Raw genomic sequence first — 16,434 nt, forward strand, 5'->3', positions numbered from 1 at the left:
TTTTGTTAAATAATTTAGAGATATGATAGTGTTTACTGGAATGTTAGAATCCCTTCATTGTCATCAGTACCATTCACTTCATCAGCTGTTACAGTTTCATTGTTATTGTTGTCATCTGGGATTTGAGTGGCATTCTCATGCAATGATCTTCCTCTGACAAGTTCACCCATGGCCATCCGTACAGCAAGGTATGTACCTTGAGAGTTTCATGCTGTTGTAAATGAAGGAAAAGTTTAGTTTTTGAACCACAGAAATATGATCATTTTTCGCAGTTTACAGAAAGGTTTAGCTTTAGTATTAATCGTGAATAAAAGTATAAGCACATCCTTTGTACATAATTTGAATGGTCTTCAGTAGACTTGAGTTATTGGAGCTGGCTAGTCGAGGACAAAATCTGTTTACGACCCCAAAGATACTCGTAAACATGCACATCCATTGCTTCAGTCTCTTGTACACAGTTTACAGCACACTGTGAAGTAAAGTTGTAGCAGTTAATCACCCACTGAGCGATTTTGTGTTGAAGTAATCTTTGTAGTTTGAGCTTCTGCTATGTAATGAACTATGTGCATAGACACTTGAAACACTGCTGCATACTCTGATGTTTTTATTTTTCCCAAATAATGCTTCTCAACAGTAAAATCGACCAAAATATGTACTCACCAGAGCTTTCAGTGCAGGCTGTCATGGCGGCTGCCATCTTGAAAATACCCACAATGCAACATGTTTTTTACTCATGTAGGGTGTTTTCATGCTCAGCCCAATGTTTTTTTCTCTCATGTAGGGCGTTTTCACGCTCAGCCTAATGTTTTTTTTGCTCATGTAGGGTGTTCACATGCTCGGCTTAGCTCTCTATGGGAGCCCTGGTATAGTAACTTTTATTTCTACAATCAACACTATTTGAAAATAATTTGGGAGAATAGGATATTGTAGTAATAATGAGTTTAATCAGCAAATCTGAGCTCATCTACTTTTCTTTTTTGGCAATTCACTTATTTTTATGGGTAGTTTGTAATATTGCAACTTTCAGCTATAGGGCACCTAACACTTTTGATTAATTTGAACAATTACAAGATCCTATTCTCCCAAATTAGTCCCAATGTTTTTAATATTGCATTTTTTTTATTTAAAACAATTTTTCTTCTATTGGGTTAAGGATGATCAGCCACTAAAGTAGGATCTACATACAACTTACATCATCCCTCTATCTGTGACATAGACCTGCTGACAGAGTACCCTCAGGGCAGTATGCACCTTGAATGTGAAAGAAACTCTCCTCTATGAAATTTACAACCAAATCAAGAATAATGAGCAGGAGTTTTAACACAGAATTTAGTCCCAGAGAAAGAAATTACTGAGAATTTACCGATATTCAAAATGGCCGCCATCCCTATGTCAAGTCTATGGGGAAAAATAAACTTTGTGATTTTTGAAAAATTAAGATGGTAAATCAATGCAGGAAAGTCCCTATGCATCCTTTGCGGTATTTTCATAATAACTTCATATAATAATCAACAACCATGGTCAGTACACAGTCATACAGAACTCACACACATGAATTTCTGTGAGAAAGACAACAAGGTATATTCAATCTGTATATATTCCTAATTGTTTAAACATCTCAAGTTTTCTCATCACTTTTATCTGCGTGGAGGTTCATCTATACTACAGAAAAGGAGTAATAAAGTTTCATGATGAAAGGCTGACAGGAGAGATATAAAGGCCCAGTAACTGTCACTGTTTACAAATGTTTGTCAATATTTGTTTCGAGTTCCTGCATCGTCCAACAGCATATTGAAATTCCCAGTAATCGACTGGTCAGCATCAGCCGTGTCGTCCTGTGTTGTGAATACTAAAAGAAAAGTTGGCAGTTGATTTCAATGCTCGATAACAGTGCACGTCATAAATTCCATGCCAACCTGACAAACCAAACATTTTGTATTTTGAAAATGCTATCCAAAGGCAACAAAGAACAGTAGTTGATAAACAAAACAAAATACTCAAAATTTGCCGACAAGCTACAGACATGCTAGCTTTAATTAAAATAAAATTATACTTTGTCAACTGTGATACTGTCATGATCCTGCAAGACATAATTTCGAAATCGTACTGCAGATACTGAGTTGTACACACTAAAATAAAATTTGCATAAAATCTGCATAAATGTAACAATATCCACAAATGGGCATCTCTAATACAATCCTTATTTCATATAGCACCATAAAGCTGAATCATAGACCTTAAGGATGTACGAGCGGTACGCGCGCGTGGAATTTGTCACTTCCCATAGGATTACATTGAAATTTGCTGGAAAATCAATTTCTACTATTGTCATTTTCATGAAAATTTGCACAAAGCTCAGTCTAGAGAAATAAATAATAGTGATCAAATAAAATGATATGGTCACCGCGCTAACTTTTGAGATAAACAGCATTGAATTATTTCGTCCATAGAAAATGCATTGGTGAAAAAATGCTGACTCAGCATTTTTTCTCCTAAATGGCAAAATTCAGAGTCTTGTATCTCAAAAACGAGCGCGGTGACCCCTATATTTTATCACACATTTTGATAATACTTACAAAGGAGAATCCAAAAATCGACAATTTAGAGAAATGACATTACTTTTAATTTTACCGATCGTACATCCTTAAGGGTCTATGGCTAAGTACACAATATCTTTCAAGGTATACTGTCTTTTGGTTCTCTGTATATGCCCCTTCTTTTTATTTAATGCAAGGATGTGGCTCTTGCAAGGTATGCTAGAAAATCTATTCAGTTTTCAAGGAGTTATATACATAAGAGTTTGCTCTGTCCAATCATCTATGCTTGCACGCATACTGGTAAAGGGGTACAAACTCAGTAAATTTGCGATGTATCAGCAAATTTGCAGTAACTGTAGTTTCAAAAACATTCAAAAGTCGTACACATTCCTACGATGTCACCATGGAGAGCAGAGTGTCTCCAAGTCCGAATTACATAATTATCATGATGTATACGCTCAAAAATGACATCATGATCATGCATGGTAGAGTTTAAAAATGTTGAATACCTCTCCCCCGCTATTAAGCAATTTGAATCACTCGGTATTTTCTTAAAATCTGCTAAAACTGGCATTAATAATTTACCAATGCTGTAAATATTAATATTTGACACTCTCAAACACCACAACAATTGCAACACAGTGCCCTTACAGTGTATGATAGATTAGAAAAACAGATGGGTGTCCAATTTACATATCAATGCATAATTTGCATATTCTTTTGTCATGTAAATACATGCTTTTGAATGGTTATTAAAATATGAATAGATTGCTCTATAAATAGAGTGGTGATCTAACCCTAAAAATCCCCTTGTGGATAACCTTTGAACTGATTGGTTACTTCAATCTTAGATATCTGATTCTTGACCAATAAGCAGACCTGGTACAAATATCCTAAAATGTGAAGCACTGCCACATTTACTTGTAAGTTTTGTTATGCTTGTATGCATCACCTCATTATAAAAAGAAGCCGTGACCAGAAACAAACTTTTTTTTCACCATGTTTAACATTTTCACTGGAATTTCAGGTAGCAGAATTAAATCCCAGTGGATAGTTCACTTTCACAGTAGACAGGAAATAGAAAATTAACCCTTTTGCAGCCAAAGCCAATTTTTTTGCCTGGATAAGAATAAATCAGGCATTTTTTTCGAATTCCGACAATTTTTTTCAGATCTTTTCCACAATTTTGAATAATTAGTGTAGCCAATGAGAAAATATGTCCATTTGGTTCAAAATTATCAAAAAAAATTAATAAAACTTTGTAATAAAATTTTGCGGGAAAAATTACAGCACTCAAAGGGTAAACAGGATCTTGAATGCTAAATAGTGCTGATCACAAACGATGTAATTTTTTCTCTCACTAATATGCATAAATAAATATTTGTACGCATTTTAAGCACAACACCGAAAATAAAGCCTGCAAATGTTACAATGGCTACTAAAAGTCACACTAATTCATATGAATTTATGGCTCAAACTACAAGCTGGAACAACAGCCACGCATGCAACGACAAAATTTGTCCGAATTTTAGGCAATGTCTGCAAACACAGTGTGGTCTATGTGTAAAATGTATTGTTGTTTATATTTGAATTCTAGTGTGGACCAGAATTCACTTGTCAACAATAACAATGCAGTGTACACACGTACAGACTGAGTTGACAAACTGAATACTGCTCAACATAGGGAGTATTGCAAGAAAATATAGTTGACATTACGAAAAAAATTGTGAAAAAATCATCCACAGGTAAAGCTAACGCAAGTGTAGAATCATGAAATGATCAAACAGTTTGTCTTGTTATTTGAATGCTTTTGAATGAAAGCATCCCGAGGGACAGTACTTAACAGACATAAATATATATGACATATATACAGATAGACAAACAGTACACACATACGGTACACACACACAAGTACATTCACAAATACTCAGGATTACAGATGCAAACACAGCTTAGACAACAAAAGTGATTTTGCTCCTTCCAAAATAGTACAAAGACATATCGGTATGCCATTTGCCGTCAAGCATCAATATATGCAATTTCACTCTTGCTTTGCCCGTAGCTTGTCCAAATATTCCTGCCCACTGATTCCACCAGTATTCGTAATGCTCTGGAGATTGGACAGGGAAAGTTCCTCTATCGGATAATCATCATCCTTATCCGCATTAGCAGTGTTACGAGGCAATCTTTTTTTTCTTTTGTCGGTGATGCCAGGTTGCTTTTTGCTACTATTCTTGGTGCGTCTTCTATGTTTGGTAATTTTGACATATTCCGCATCTTGATTCATCACGTCTACCACCGGACACACCATTGGAACCAATGGGAAAACATCACCCATATAACTATCCGGTATGCTTTGAAGTGGGTTGGATGGCAGAAACCTTGGAATCGTTTTCCCTTCCGTTCTGCGTTGCTTGGTCGATCCAATACTATTTGCATTTCGATCCAATGCAGAAGTTTGTTTGTAAAGGCTCAAGTAGTCTTCCGGGCAAAACTGATTTGTTGGTGAGATGTACTGTGCAGGCCTGTTGACGCCCAAAAGTGATGAAAACATCCCCATAGGATCCGCAAAGTTCATGAACGTCCTTGCTTGACTATCGTTCACAGATGTACAGTTTTGGTATGAACTGCCTGTCCTATCAGAGCAATCCTGTCTTTGTGGCATTGAAAGCCATGGTCTGTGAAATGTATCGGATCTGGCTATTGGCTGACGAGCTATTTCTTGCTCTTTTTGAGCTTTGCACTGCTCACATCCGCAGGGCAATTTCTGGGCACAATTATCTTCATGTGGGACTCCTTGCACCATCTGTCCGACCATCCGAGCTGCATTATTGATGCACATACCACCAGTGTCAATTTGGTTACTCACCATGGCCTTCTGTGACCCTTCCACCATATATGGTGAAAATCTCATCTGATAGTTTGACCTGACCAAGCGTTCAAGCTCACTGTTTGCGTTTCTCTGCTGCTCTGTCCTGAGGGCGCTCTTCATTTCATCACTGTGAAATTTGAGATGGGTGATGAACATGTCTCTTTTCCTGTAAGCGGCACCACAGGTAATACATCTATAGCCAAACGGAAGTTCCCCGTTTTGCTGAGGAGTTGGGAGTACCATGGGATGAGGTAGGCTGTGGTCAGCCAAAGGCAGGTTACCCTGAAACGCTTCATGCATTGCACTTGCAGATGGCAGTGGCTGGTTAGTCCCGTCAAGCTGAGTGAGCTGCAGATGGACCAAATCACTAGGGTGCAACGGAATGCTAGCATTACGTGGCAGTGGTAGTTGATGGCTAGGAGGAGACTGCTCCGTTGACATGGCATCGTATGGGTAAAGTTGACTGACCCCCTGATCAGTTTCCGAGGTGAGACGACTTGTTTGTTGGGACAGGTAGTTAAGATGAGGATCTTTCCAAGCAGTTGGTGCTGAGTTAGATTGACGGCTTGGATGAGTTTCATCACTATGCTGAGGGGGCCTTCTACGGAGTTTGTAACCAGAGGTGGACATCTCTGAAGACTCTGTTTCTTCGGGAGCTGAGGAACCTTGGTCCAGAATTTCATCATCAGTACTATCGGGCATTTCTGCGTCTTTATGTGCATACCACCATTCGTCGTATTTGTTTGCTTTTCTGTCACTTTCACATATCAGCTGATTTCCGCGCACTGTGTACACCATCGGTTTTCTCTTTCTGGAACCTGAATTGCTCTTCCCTGATTTTCCGTGCGTTTTGTGTTTATGTTTTTCACTTGACGTCTGTTTACTTGTTGCATCTTCCCTAGTAGGTGTGTGTTTATCTGCGGTATGCTTTCCACTTGGTCGTTCTGCACTGTCAGGAAATGGAATAGTGTAAGCTTCACGTTTGATAATAGAGGTGGGATGTACTTCCTGTTTGATGTTGCATTCCGGGCTTTCAAATGAAAATATGCGGGCAATTTCCTCTTTGGTTTGTTCTGGTCTACCATCTTGACCTGGTCGTTCACGGAGAGATATAGGAACAGCTGTGTAATGTTCAGAAATAATTGTAGAATCATTTTTGCTATTACACAGATCAGGCTTCTCCTGTTTGATCTGAACTTCCTGGTTTTCAGGCGAAAACGTCCCAACAATGTCTACATTGGTCACTTCCTGTCCACCATCTTGACTTGGCTGTTCCCGGGGAGACATTGGTATTGCTACATAGTGTTCACACAGGTCATCGTAATCTTGGATTTCATTCTCCACACCTTCATTTTCACCCCTCTCGGCGTTTCCCTCCTCACTGACACACAAGACAGAATACGATGATTCTGAAGATTCTTCTTTGATCCGCACTCCACTCTCCACTCTTGCCTTCTCAGCACTTTCTGCACTTCCCTCCCATGCGGATCACTGGACTGGATTGAATATGCGGATTGCGAAGGCTCTTGTTCTTGTTTCACCTGCACACAAGGGGACCCCTCTCTTTCGCTGGTTGCTTTGTTCTTCTCTTCTATTTTTTTCAGATACATACTTGCTAGGTTCCTCCTCTGTTAAAAGACACAGAAAGAAGAACCATTACATTGTGTATAATGTCAGGGCATCACTATTTAACCCTTTGAACCCGGCTATGACAAAAATGTCCACATGATGTCATTAGGGTACCAGGGGGTCAGGGTGCAGAAGGTTAAAGCTGGCATAAAACCATTCAATTTTAACCCTTTCACCACCATGGTTTGTCCCAAATCCATTGTTTTCTATGGTAAAGTTGGACCTGTATACAGGGAACTGGGGGTGAAAGGGTTAAGCAAATTTCTGTACTTATGAAAGAATAACAGCAAACTACTTGTATTGGTCAAGGTTGATACAGTAATGATGAGACATCATTCAAATATGAGCCACAAGAAAAACTGCCAACTTACAAATGGAGAAGATGAATTAGGAATTGTCTCATAAGGTTTCTTTGTAAACAGTTTAATCGCCCTGAACTGGGCCATTCTGTTTATGGGTGTTTGAACACACATATAGTTTCAGTCCAACTTGGTAGATATATGTGTTTTCATGACTGCATTCAGAGATATGTACTGTTATATTGCAGTATTTTAGACCATTGGTTTTGAAGAAGATATTTTTACAAAATGCCAAAAAAAAGAGAAAAATTCATGAAAAATACAAAACAGCCAATATTGGCATCAAATCAATGGGACTACATGAGTGTATCCTAAGGTAACTACAAACCAAGTATGACACTAATCAGATGAGTAGCTCCCAAGTTCTTGATTTTTGACCATTTTTGCCCTTTTTTCTACCTCATTTGCATATTTATGAGACTCACAGATTTATTTGAACAACAGCACATCTACATCACACCTGGCATCACTACACCAAAAATCAGCTTAACATGTGTGGCAGTTCACAAGTTTTTCATGCGGTCGGACAGACAGACATACATACATACATACATACATACCAGTACATACATTTTTACACCATGTAACATCATAGTTGCCATATATGTATGGAAAACTGGAACTAAAATACTGGTCACCTGTGCACAACTTGACTTCTGCTTGTGGCAAGACAAGGTTACGTGACAAGTATAAGGTCTGTGCAAGCACAAATTCAAGCAGTAATCTCCACAGCTTGGAAAAACAGAGACGCTAATTTACATTACAATGTATAATTTGCATTTTCTTAATATAGTGACAAATTTTGTACAGCTATTAACATATGAATAGATTGTTCCAAAAATCAGAGGGGTGACCAATCCCTATTAAAAACTCCTCTTAAACAGGAACTTCCCTTACAAAAGCCCAATTATCATAAATCTACACAAATTTTAAAAAGTCACAATACTGATCGGCTGTGCCTTCTTTGATCCCAGTATCCCATTATTTTGCCATCTTTCATTGTCATTGAATCTTGCATATGATGTCTGTGAATATACAGCGACTAAACCTGAGTTGAAAATAAACTGAAAAAAATGTTCTGTTTTTTGTCGGAGAACGCATATGTTTCAAAATGTGTTCCCTGTACAACCATTTGACCCCTCTTTGCATATGTCACGAAAGTGCCCATTATGATTATTCAAATTTCTCATACGGTCAAAGCAATGCTATGAGAATTCAGAAACTCCTGCCCAGTGTATGCAAATGACTGCGTCATCGGTAATCCCCGTATTGTGTGCCCATGGTTCTGTAACTTCCTGTGACTGGTATATTAAAGGTCTGTACAAGCACAAATTCAAGCAGTGATCTCCACAGCTTTGAAACACAGAAGTTAATTTACAATTTGCATATTTTTTTATAGTGACAAATTTTGTATAGCTATTAACATATGAATAGATTGTTCAAAAAACTGAGGGGTGACCAATCGCTAAAAATCCCCTTATAGCCTGGTGCAACTTAATCCAAAAATCTAGCAAAATATCAATATAATGATTGCAATTTCCAAGGAAAACAAAAGACAGAAACACTTCTTAATCTCCATAATTAATCCCGATCCCGGACCTTTTCGAGCCGGAGTTTAATGGAGAACCTTTCCAAGTGTAAGACTGTCACTATGCCATGCCTGGCTGAACAGAAAGTTTTGACCACATGCAAGCTTTGGTAATGGAATATCGGTTGGCGGTGCCTTTCATGTAGATAGGGATAACAGCTTTTGTTTACATTATACCAATGTTTATTTGTTATAAGTAAGCAAGTTAGAGAAGGAAAACTCCATTTTGTCTAGAGGTCAAAAACCAAAATCATTGATTTGCATTCAGCAAAGGGGTAATTTTTAACTTTTGCAGTTTAATATGTACAGTTGTCATTTTTCACCCAGAAATATCCACACTTTATGCAAGTATCCAAAGTTATCTTGATATCACAAAATGTCAACATAGTGTGACTTTGTCCCTTTGTAAGTTTATAGTGTATATACATTGCCAAAAGTTTGTGACAACCCAGATTCTAGACTAAAACTTTCACTAAAGCTCCTGTATGTCTTTACCTGTACATCATTTTTGTCATCTCTGTAAAATCAGAGTTTCTTGTTCATCTCTAAAAACTGAGTCAAAATCCCCAGTTTTCAACCTTGCAACAAAGTCTGTGATGTTTCATTACAGACACTAGTTGTACACTGTATGTCATTTGACAAGTGAAATGCCCATGGACCAGACGAGATGTATGTATACTCACAATTGCGTAACACCATGTGATGTGGTTGCCAGGCCAATATCAATTGATGGAGTAAAATATTTAATATATACACCTACCAAAAATATAACTATAGTCTCTGTATTATAATTACAATGCTAACTTATGATAATAATTTTATGTCCAAGTACAGAGTTTGTAAATCGCTGAGGCTTCAAAAACGTAAATGTGACGATTCAGCGAGTGACAGCTAACTAGCTAGTGCTGCACAGTGAAATTACTACAATGCATTGAATTTCTGGAGGCCAACTAGCAGAATCGTTTTACGCTACGGATCTGCCTTGTCGCCCGCTGTGCTGATATTCACAGGCCTTGTAACTGATACCCCATCTTGGCCTGCAGATTAGCGATCAGCAGCTCTGTTTGATGTTCTACTTAGGAATGCGCGGCAGAACTCCTCGGATTTTCACAAGTACACAACATCTAACAAAAAATAGTAACATCCCAGCATCGTTTTCGTTAAACTAGGCTACACAGAATCCGTCGCATTTCGGTCAGTCAACAGACATCATTTACGTTTACGGATATATGAACCTACCTAAACAGCAATGCGCTACTGAATAAGTGGAGGCGAGCAAATAATCTGATGACGTAATAGTACAGTATTACTACGGAGTTCTTGTCGAGACTTCGTCTTTCGATGTGCGAGTGGCGGTCAGTTTCAGTTTACACAGCTATTTGGTGACAAAAGTTACAGTCCGATCAATTCTTGACGTTACAACAATCCAACGATTCGTCGAGTTCAGCACGAAACACGCCCAGAGTACAGCCCTCTGTTGCCTGAGCTGGCGGCCCGTGCTGGCAGACCTCCGTTGGTATTAGGATCTCAACCCACGCTGGCTGGAACTGATACGGCAAAACGCTACAGGACGCAGAAAGCTACAGAGGGCGCGCTCCGAAACCATCGAACCAAAATCACCGATGTACTTCTTTCTGGGTCGGAAAGCACAATTTTGATAACAATACCAATATCAAAACATTCGCACTTGCAGAAATTGAAATGATAAAAATGCAACATCAGATATTATATACTGTATCACTTCCTTTGTAAAATATACAGTTTGGAATATTAGAAATTCAGCTACTCTTTGTGGGATTAAAGTTACCCTCTCAAATCCTATGCTATACTTTCTTCTAGGATAAATGCATTGCTTTATGCGACGATGATCGCGATACTGATGATTTTATCACAAAGTTTTCAAGCCTTGTAAGACCATTCTCGCAAGCCAGAGCATTTTTTCCATTTTTCCCTGCTCTCGCAAAAAAAAAATACTTCGGCGTTGGGTGAAGAGACTCGCCGAAGAGGGCGTGGTGTACGACGATGTGTAAGACTTGAAGGAGAAGGATGTGCCCGAGCGCATTCATATGATATCATTTTTTTCACATATTCTCTATTTCAGACATGTTCGTTTGCTCAAAACATTCACAGTTATGTAGATTTGTTTTATTTGGCACTTTGCTGGAATGACTTTATCATATGGGTGTAAAATGTGCGAAGGTAAATTACTTCATCGACAGGTAGTCGAATTGTAACTGGATGCGAGTTGAACGGAGACCATTAGAGCCAAAAAAATTCCAGGTTTGGGTATAAACTCATTGGACATTTCGAAAGCCACGTTTTATCATAGACCCTCGAGAAAGTTTTTCTCGAGGGTCTATGGTTTTATCATCAGTGAATGAATTTAGCTACTCAAGGCAACACAGCACGGTTTGTCCAGAGAACGGAAAGAAGAGAAAGAAGAGCGGACTCATTCTTATCAATGCGGAATATATACTTGGCATCTTGCTTGATACACTCATTAAGGACACTTTCAAGAGGAAGGTCTCGCCTTTGATGTAGCTGTTTTGATAACACACACACACTCGCATCACTAAATTACTCATTGAATCTATGTTATCTAAATAGGGACAGAACAGCGGGCAGTCAGAGTTCGATGGTCAACTTTTACAACTTTGCGCCAACATCAGACAGACTAAAACAGCAGGTGACGCAAAAAGATGTCTGTAAACTAATTTACTATGTAGTATGTTTATATCTTTACAGCAGCTATCAATTTCAATGGTGACACACACAGAGACTAGTTGCCAAGTTTTACAAGCAGTTCAAATTCACGGAGAGGTGGTAAAAGAACGACGTTACTGCAAATTTAGACTCAGAGGACAGTGTTCTTTGTAGTTGAATATCAATAAAGTTCATGACTTCAAAAATAATAGAGTGATGTGTAAAATGAACAAACTTTACTTTGGTTTGCTTGTAAAACTTGCATATGTGGCCCAAAATGAACCAACGATTTTAATGAGCACGCTACACGACCGGTCGTACGACTCAATTTTCGTCGTGGGTTTTTTGTAATATGCGCCGTTCGAGTTGGTCATGACCGTTTTAAACACGCATGCGTGACATGGTAATTCCCACCAATCTTTTCCAGCCGGATATGTTGTAATTCTTTCCGACACCAGAAGTTGGACGAATTTTCACTGACTTTTCTTTCAGAAACCTTCAGTCAGTGGCGTTGTACCGGTGGCAGGTCGTGCGTAGCTTTCAGGAGAGATATTTTTGCATGTTTCTTCACGACCGGTCGACATTTTAACTAGCATTTCTTCTCCATGAATGGTTGCTGGTCGCAGCTTTATATAAATATGGATATAAAGTTACATGATATAAAGTTGAATTTTCTTGTATTTCTCCACTGCTTCAGCTACTACTCATCGCCAGTTTCCTCTTCGCAATCCGCAATAGCGGATGTAGAGCATGAGTACAGCTGGCAATGTTTTATGGGTCGAAGGTTAGCCTGCAATGTGCAGATGGCCTAAAAGCATGGTTACCTATGTACAGCCTGATGAGTGATTCCTGGAGATTCCAACATCACCGACAAATTCGCATTTTATAATTACTTTCTGGGAGGCCTTTTCATAGTTTTGTTTACCGTCTGATTTTTTAGACGTTTCATACTTCGACTCAGACAATTTGCGCATATTGTGCACTTTACGTATCATGCCTAAATCATCAAGTCATACAATACTTTCACAGTGTATGACCGTATCGACATTGAAAAACTGATTCGGGATAAAACAGAGTATTTTTTTTAAAGTTTTTCCTTCGCGCGACAGGTCGTAGGGTCGTGGCGATAAATGTCGGGAGAAATAGAATATTTTTTCACAGTTTTTCCTTCACGACCGGTCGTGGGGTCGTGGCCATGCACATGGAGAGAAGATGAAGTGTATTTTCAAAGTTTTTCCTTCACGACCGATCGTGGGGTCGTGGCCATGGACACTGAGAGAAAATAAAGCATTTTTTCAAAGTTTTTCCTTCACGACCGGTCGTGGGGTCGTGGCCATGGACACTGAGAGAAAATAAAGCATTTTTTTCAAAGTTTTTCCTTCACGACCGGTCGTAGGGTCGTGGCCATGCATGTCGGGAGAAAATAAAGTAGTTTTTCAAAGTTTTTCCTACAAGACCGGTCGTGGGGTCGTGGCGATGCATGTCGGGATAAAATAAAGCATTTTTTCAAAGTTTTTCCTACAAGGCCGGTCGTGGGGTCGTGGCGATGCATGTCGGGAGAAAATAAAGTAGTTTTTCAAAGTTTTTCCTACAAGACCGGTCGTGGGGTCGTGGCGATGCATGTCGGGAGAAAATAAAGCAGTTTTTCAAAGTCTTTCCTTCACGACCGGTCGTGGGGTCGCGACCATGCACATGCACATGAAGAGAGTGTACGTTGGCATACATCGTATCAAAGAATGATAGTGTCCTTGTAGCCTTTCTAATGACATCTACATTACGAAACAGCCATTATGTTAGTTGAATTTTTTTTGTCAACAACAACATCACGACTAATAAACATAAATAACAATACAGACAACAACTAGATTTCTTGGTTTTATGGTTTTAACATTAAACTAAGAATAGGCAGAGGTCATAGCCTGCCTGCCAGCGTCGCTAGTCTCGTCTGATTGGCATGGCGACCAGCGCGGCCTCTCACTTTGTAGGGAAATCAGATCGTTAATTTTGACACCTACCACAACGCCAGCATTTAAAAAGCACCCATTTCGATAAAGCTTACATGGAATTACCTCTCTTTAATTCTGAGTTGTGCTATCTTTCTGGTTTTGCAGTAAATTGCCCAGAACCCGGCTGATGAATTTGTGTCACAGAGAGTGCTCAGTTTGACATGATTTATAAAATAACTGAAAGGAGACTGTGGAATAAATTCACTGAGTGTCATAGTTCAACATGTAATTTACGTATGTGGTAACTGTCATGTATTTTGAGCGCATCTTTTACGTTATTTTTTCGACGGCAAACGTATTCCGAATAGCCCGGTACTGTGATCGGTTGATAGTGTCTATGCTACTGAGCGCTTGGCTGTCTGACTGTCTATGACTGGTAGTGCAGTTCTGCACGTTACAACTTTTTAATCGAGTGCTCAGTGGCATGAAAATGGTTAACTGTTGTGCAGTTGGGTGCAAAAATGACTCGAGGAAGAACAAAAACGCTGTTAGTTTCTACCGTTTTTCCACAGAACAGCTTTTTCGAAGACAGTTGCTAAATAAAGTCGGGCGAGGTACTAGTAAAATGTTAAAAACTCAAAGATAGAAGTTATGCATAACTTCTATTTTTGACAGAGCATGCTCTGCACCTTCCAAGGATTATTGTTTTATAAGGGATTTCGGGACTCTGTTGACCAGGCCTCCGCCATGGATCGAAGTTGAACTAGTCACCCTATTCGCACAAAACAAACGACGTTTGAAACTAAAGTTTACACCTATCGAAAGTTTTCAATCCAGTCTTTACATTTCAATATCATCCCATGTACGCAGAACTTCCCACCAACCTTTGTTCCGCAAACGAGACCATGTCATTCGATTCCACAGTGCACGTAATAGACTATTAAAAGAGGCATGTCAAAAATGCCGCGCACTGGTTATTTCTCCACCGCGGTCTTATATATACCATATGCTCATCCAATAAATAGTGAAGATCTCTCCGATGATTAAAAGGGTGAGTGGTAGTCATATTTGCCCTTCTTGTGCGTAAAAACGCAGGAAAATCATGAACAGTAGAAACAGCGTGCCATTATTCAAATGCATCATTTTGAACTTTGACAGGTCAGAGGTCACAAAGGAAGGTAAAGTTACGTCGGCCCTAATTCTGGTACCGGTAAGTGTGGACACGGACCGAATTTAATCCCAAAAGGACAATTATTTTGCGTCGGCCCAAATTTCAGTTGGGTTGCCAAATGGGAACAAAAATTAACTTTCTAGCCTAAAAAAACTCAGACAACAGTTTTCTATATTGACAAGATTGTAGCGATAAAAACCTTGCAACATTGTAAGAGTGTTTCTCATTTCTAGTTTATCCGACGTTTTCATTTAACAGAAAAAAAAATATAAAACTAACAACCTAAGGGCTTTGGGTCAGCAACTTTCTAGTCTAAAAAAACTCAGACAAGTGTTTTGTCGAACGAAGAAATAATTCAAAACTATAAAACATTTCTCTTCAACTCAAATCTAACCAAAATCTAAAAGTAGTACAAAATGGATCACACAACAAGTCATCGTTGATGACACAGTCCCCACTTGTTAATCGGTACTTTGATTACAGGTCCTCAAAGAGGATAGAGTCCTCTTCATTAGGTCTGTGATAAAAATACTTTGAATGAATCTGCTTGATACATGTCTGAGTTATGGTTCAGGACATGAAAAAAATCGTAACAAAATGGTCGCACAGCGGCCATATTGGATCGCATCACAAAACAAATTGATGTGCATAGCTATGACATTGGTCGATGTCCTTGTACCAACTTTGAATAAAATTGGTCAAAACATGCGGATATGCCTGAGAAATGGCTCTGTACATGAAAAAATCGTAATAAAATGGCCGCCTGGCGGCCATATTGGATCGTATCACAAAACAGATTGACGTGCATATGTATGACATAGGTCAATGTCCTTGTACCAACTTTGAATAAAATCAGTTGAGATATGCCTGAGTTATGGCTCTGTACATGAAAAATCGTAATAAAATGGCCGCACAGCGGCCATATTGGATCGTATCACAAAACAAATTGCCGTGCACAGCTATGACATTTGTCAATAAGCTTGTACCAACTTTGAATAAAATCGGTTGAAACGTGCCTGAGTTATGGCTCTGTACATGAAAAAATCGTAATAAAATGGCCACCTGGCGGCCATATTGAATCGTATCACAAAACAAATTGATGTGCATATCTATGACATTGGTCAATGTCCTTGTACCAACTCTGAATAAAATCGGTCAAAACATGCCTGAGTAATGGCTCTGTACATGAAAAAAATCGTAATAAAATGGCCGCCTGGCGGCCATATTGGATCGTATCACAAAACAAATTGATGTGCATATCTATGACATTGGTCAATGTCCTTGTACCAACTCTGAATAAAATCCGTCGAAACATGCCTGAGTAATGGCTCTGTACATGAAAAAATCGTAATAAAATGGCCGCCTGGCGGCCATATTGGATCGTATCACAAAACAAATTGACGTGCATCTGTATGACATTGGTCAATGTCCTTGTACCAACTTTGAATAAAATCGGTTGGAACATGCCTGAGTTATGGCTCTGTACATTAAAAAATCGTAATAAAATGGCCGCCTGGCGGCCATATTGGATCGTATCACAAAACAAATTGACGTGCATCTGTATGCCATATGAAGTAATCCTTCTATCAAGTTTGAATGAAATCGCTCCAGGCATCTCAGAGATATCTG

General features: G+C 39.0%; 1 protein-coding gene across 4 annotated transcripts in view; it reads right to left on the minus strand.

Annotated features, from left to right (window-relative positions):
• Positions 1–1,633: 1,633 nt before the first annotated feature.
• The window catches only part of LOC139124877 (uncharacterized), a 33,520-nt gene continuing 18,719 nt past the window's right edge, over positions 1,634–16,434 (minus strand). For 2 of the 4 annotated variants that reach the window (XM_070690980.1, XM_070690977.1), the window contains exon 2: positions 4,234–7,037. In XM_070690980.1, coding sequence (XP_070547081.1) covers positions 4,579–6,696 — 2,118 coding nt within the window. In that variant the 5' untranslated portion in view covers positions 6,697–7,037 and the 3' untranslated portion in view covers positions 4,234–4,578. Of the gene's footprint in view, positions 7,038–10,224; positions 10,560–16,434 lie in introns of those variants that run through there. The other 2 variants (XM_070690976.1, XM_070690979.1) reach the window with 2 other exon arrangements.

This window comes from Ptychodera flava (assembly GCF_041260155.1).
Source record: "Ptychodera flava strain L36383 chromosome 23 unlocalized genomic scaffold, AS_Pfla_20210202 Scaffold_24__1_contigs__length_23054250_pilon, whole genome shotgun sequence".
NCBI classification, from domain to species: Eukaryota; Metazoa; Hemichordata; class Enteropneusta; family Ptychoderidae; genus Ptychodera; species Ptychodera flava.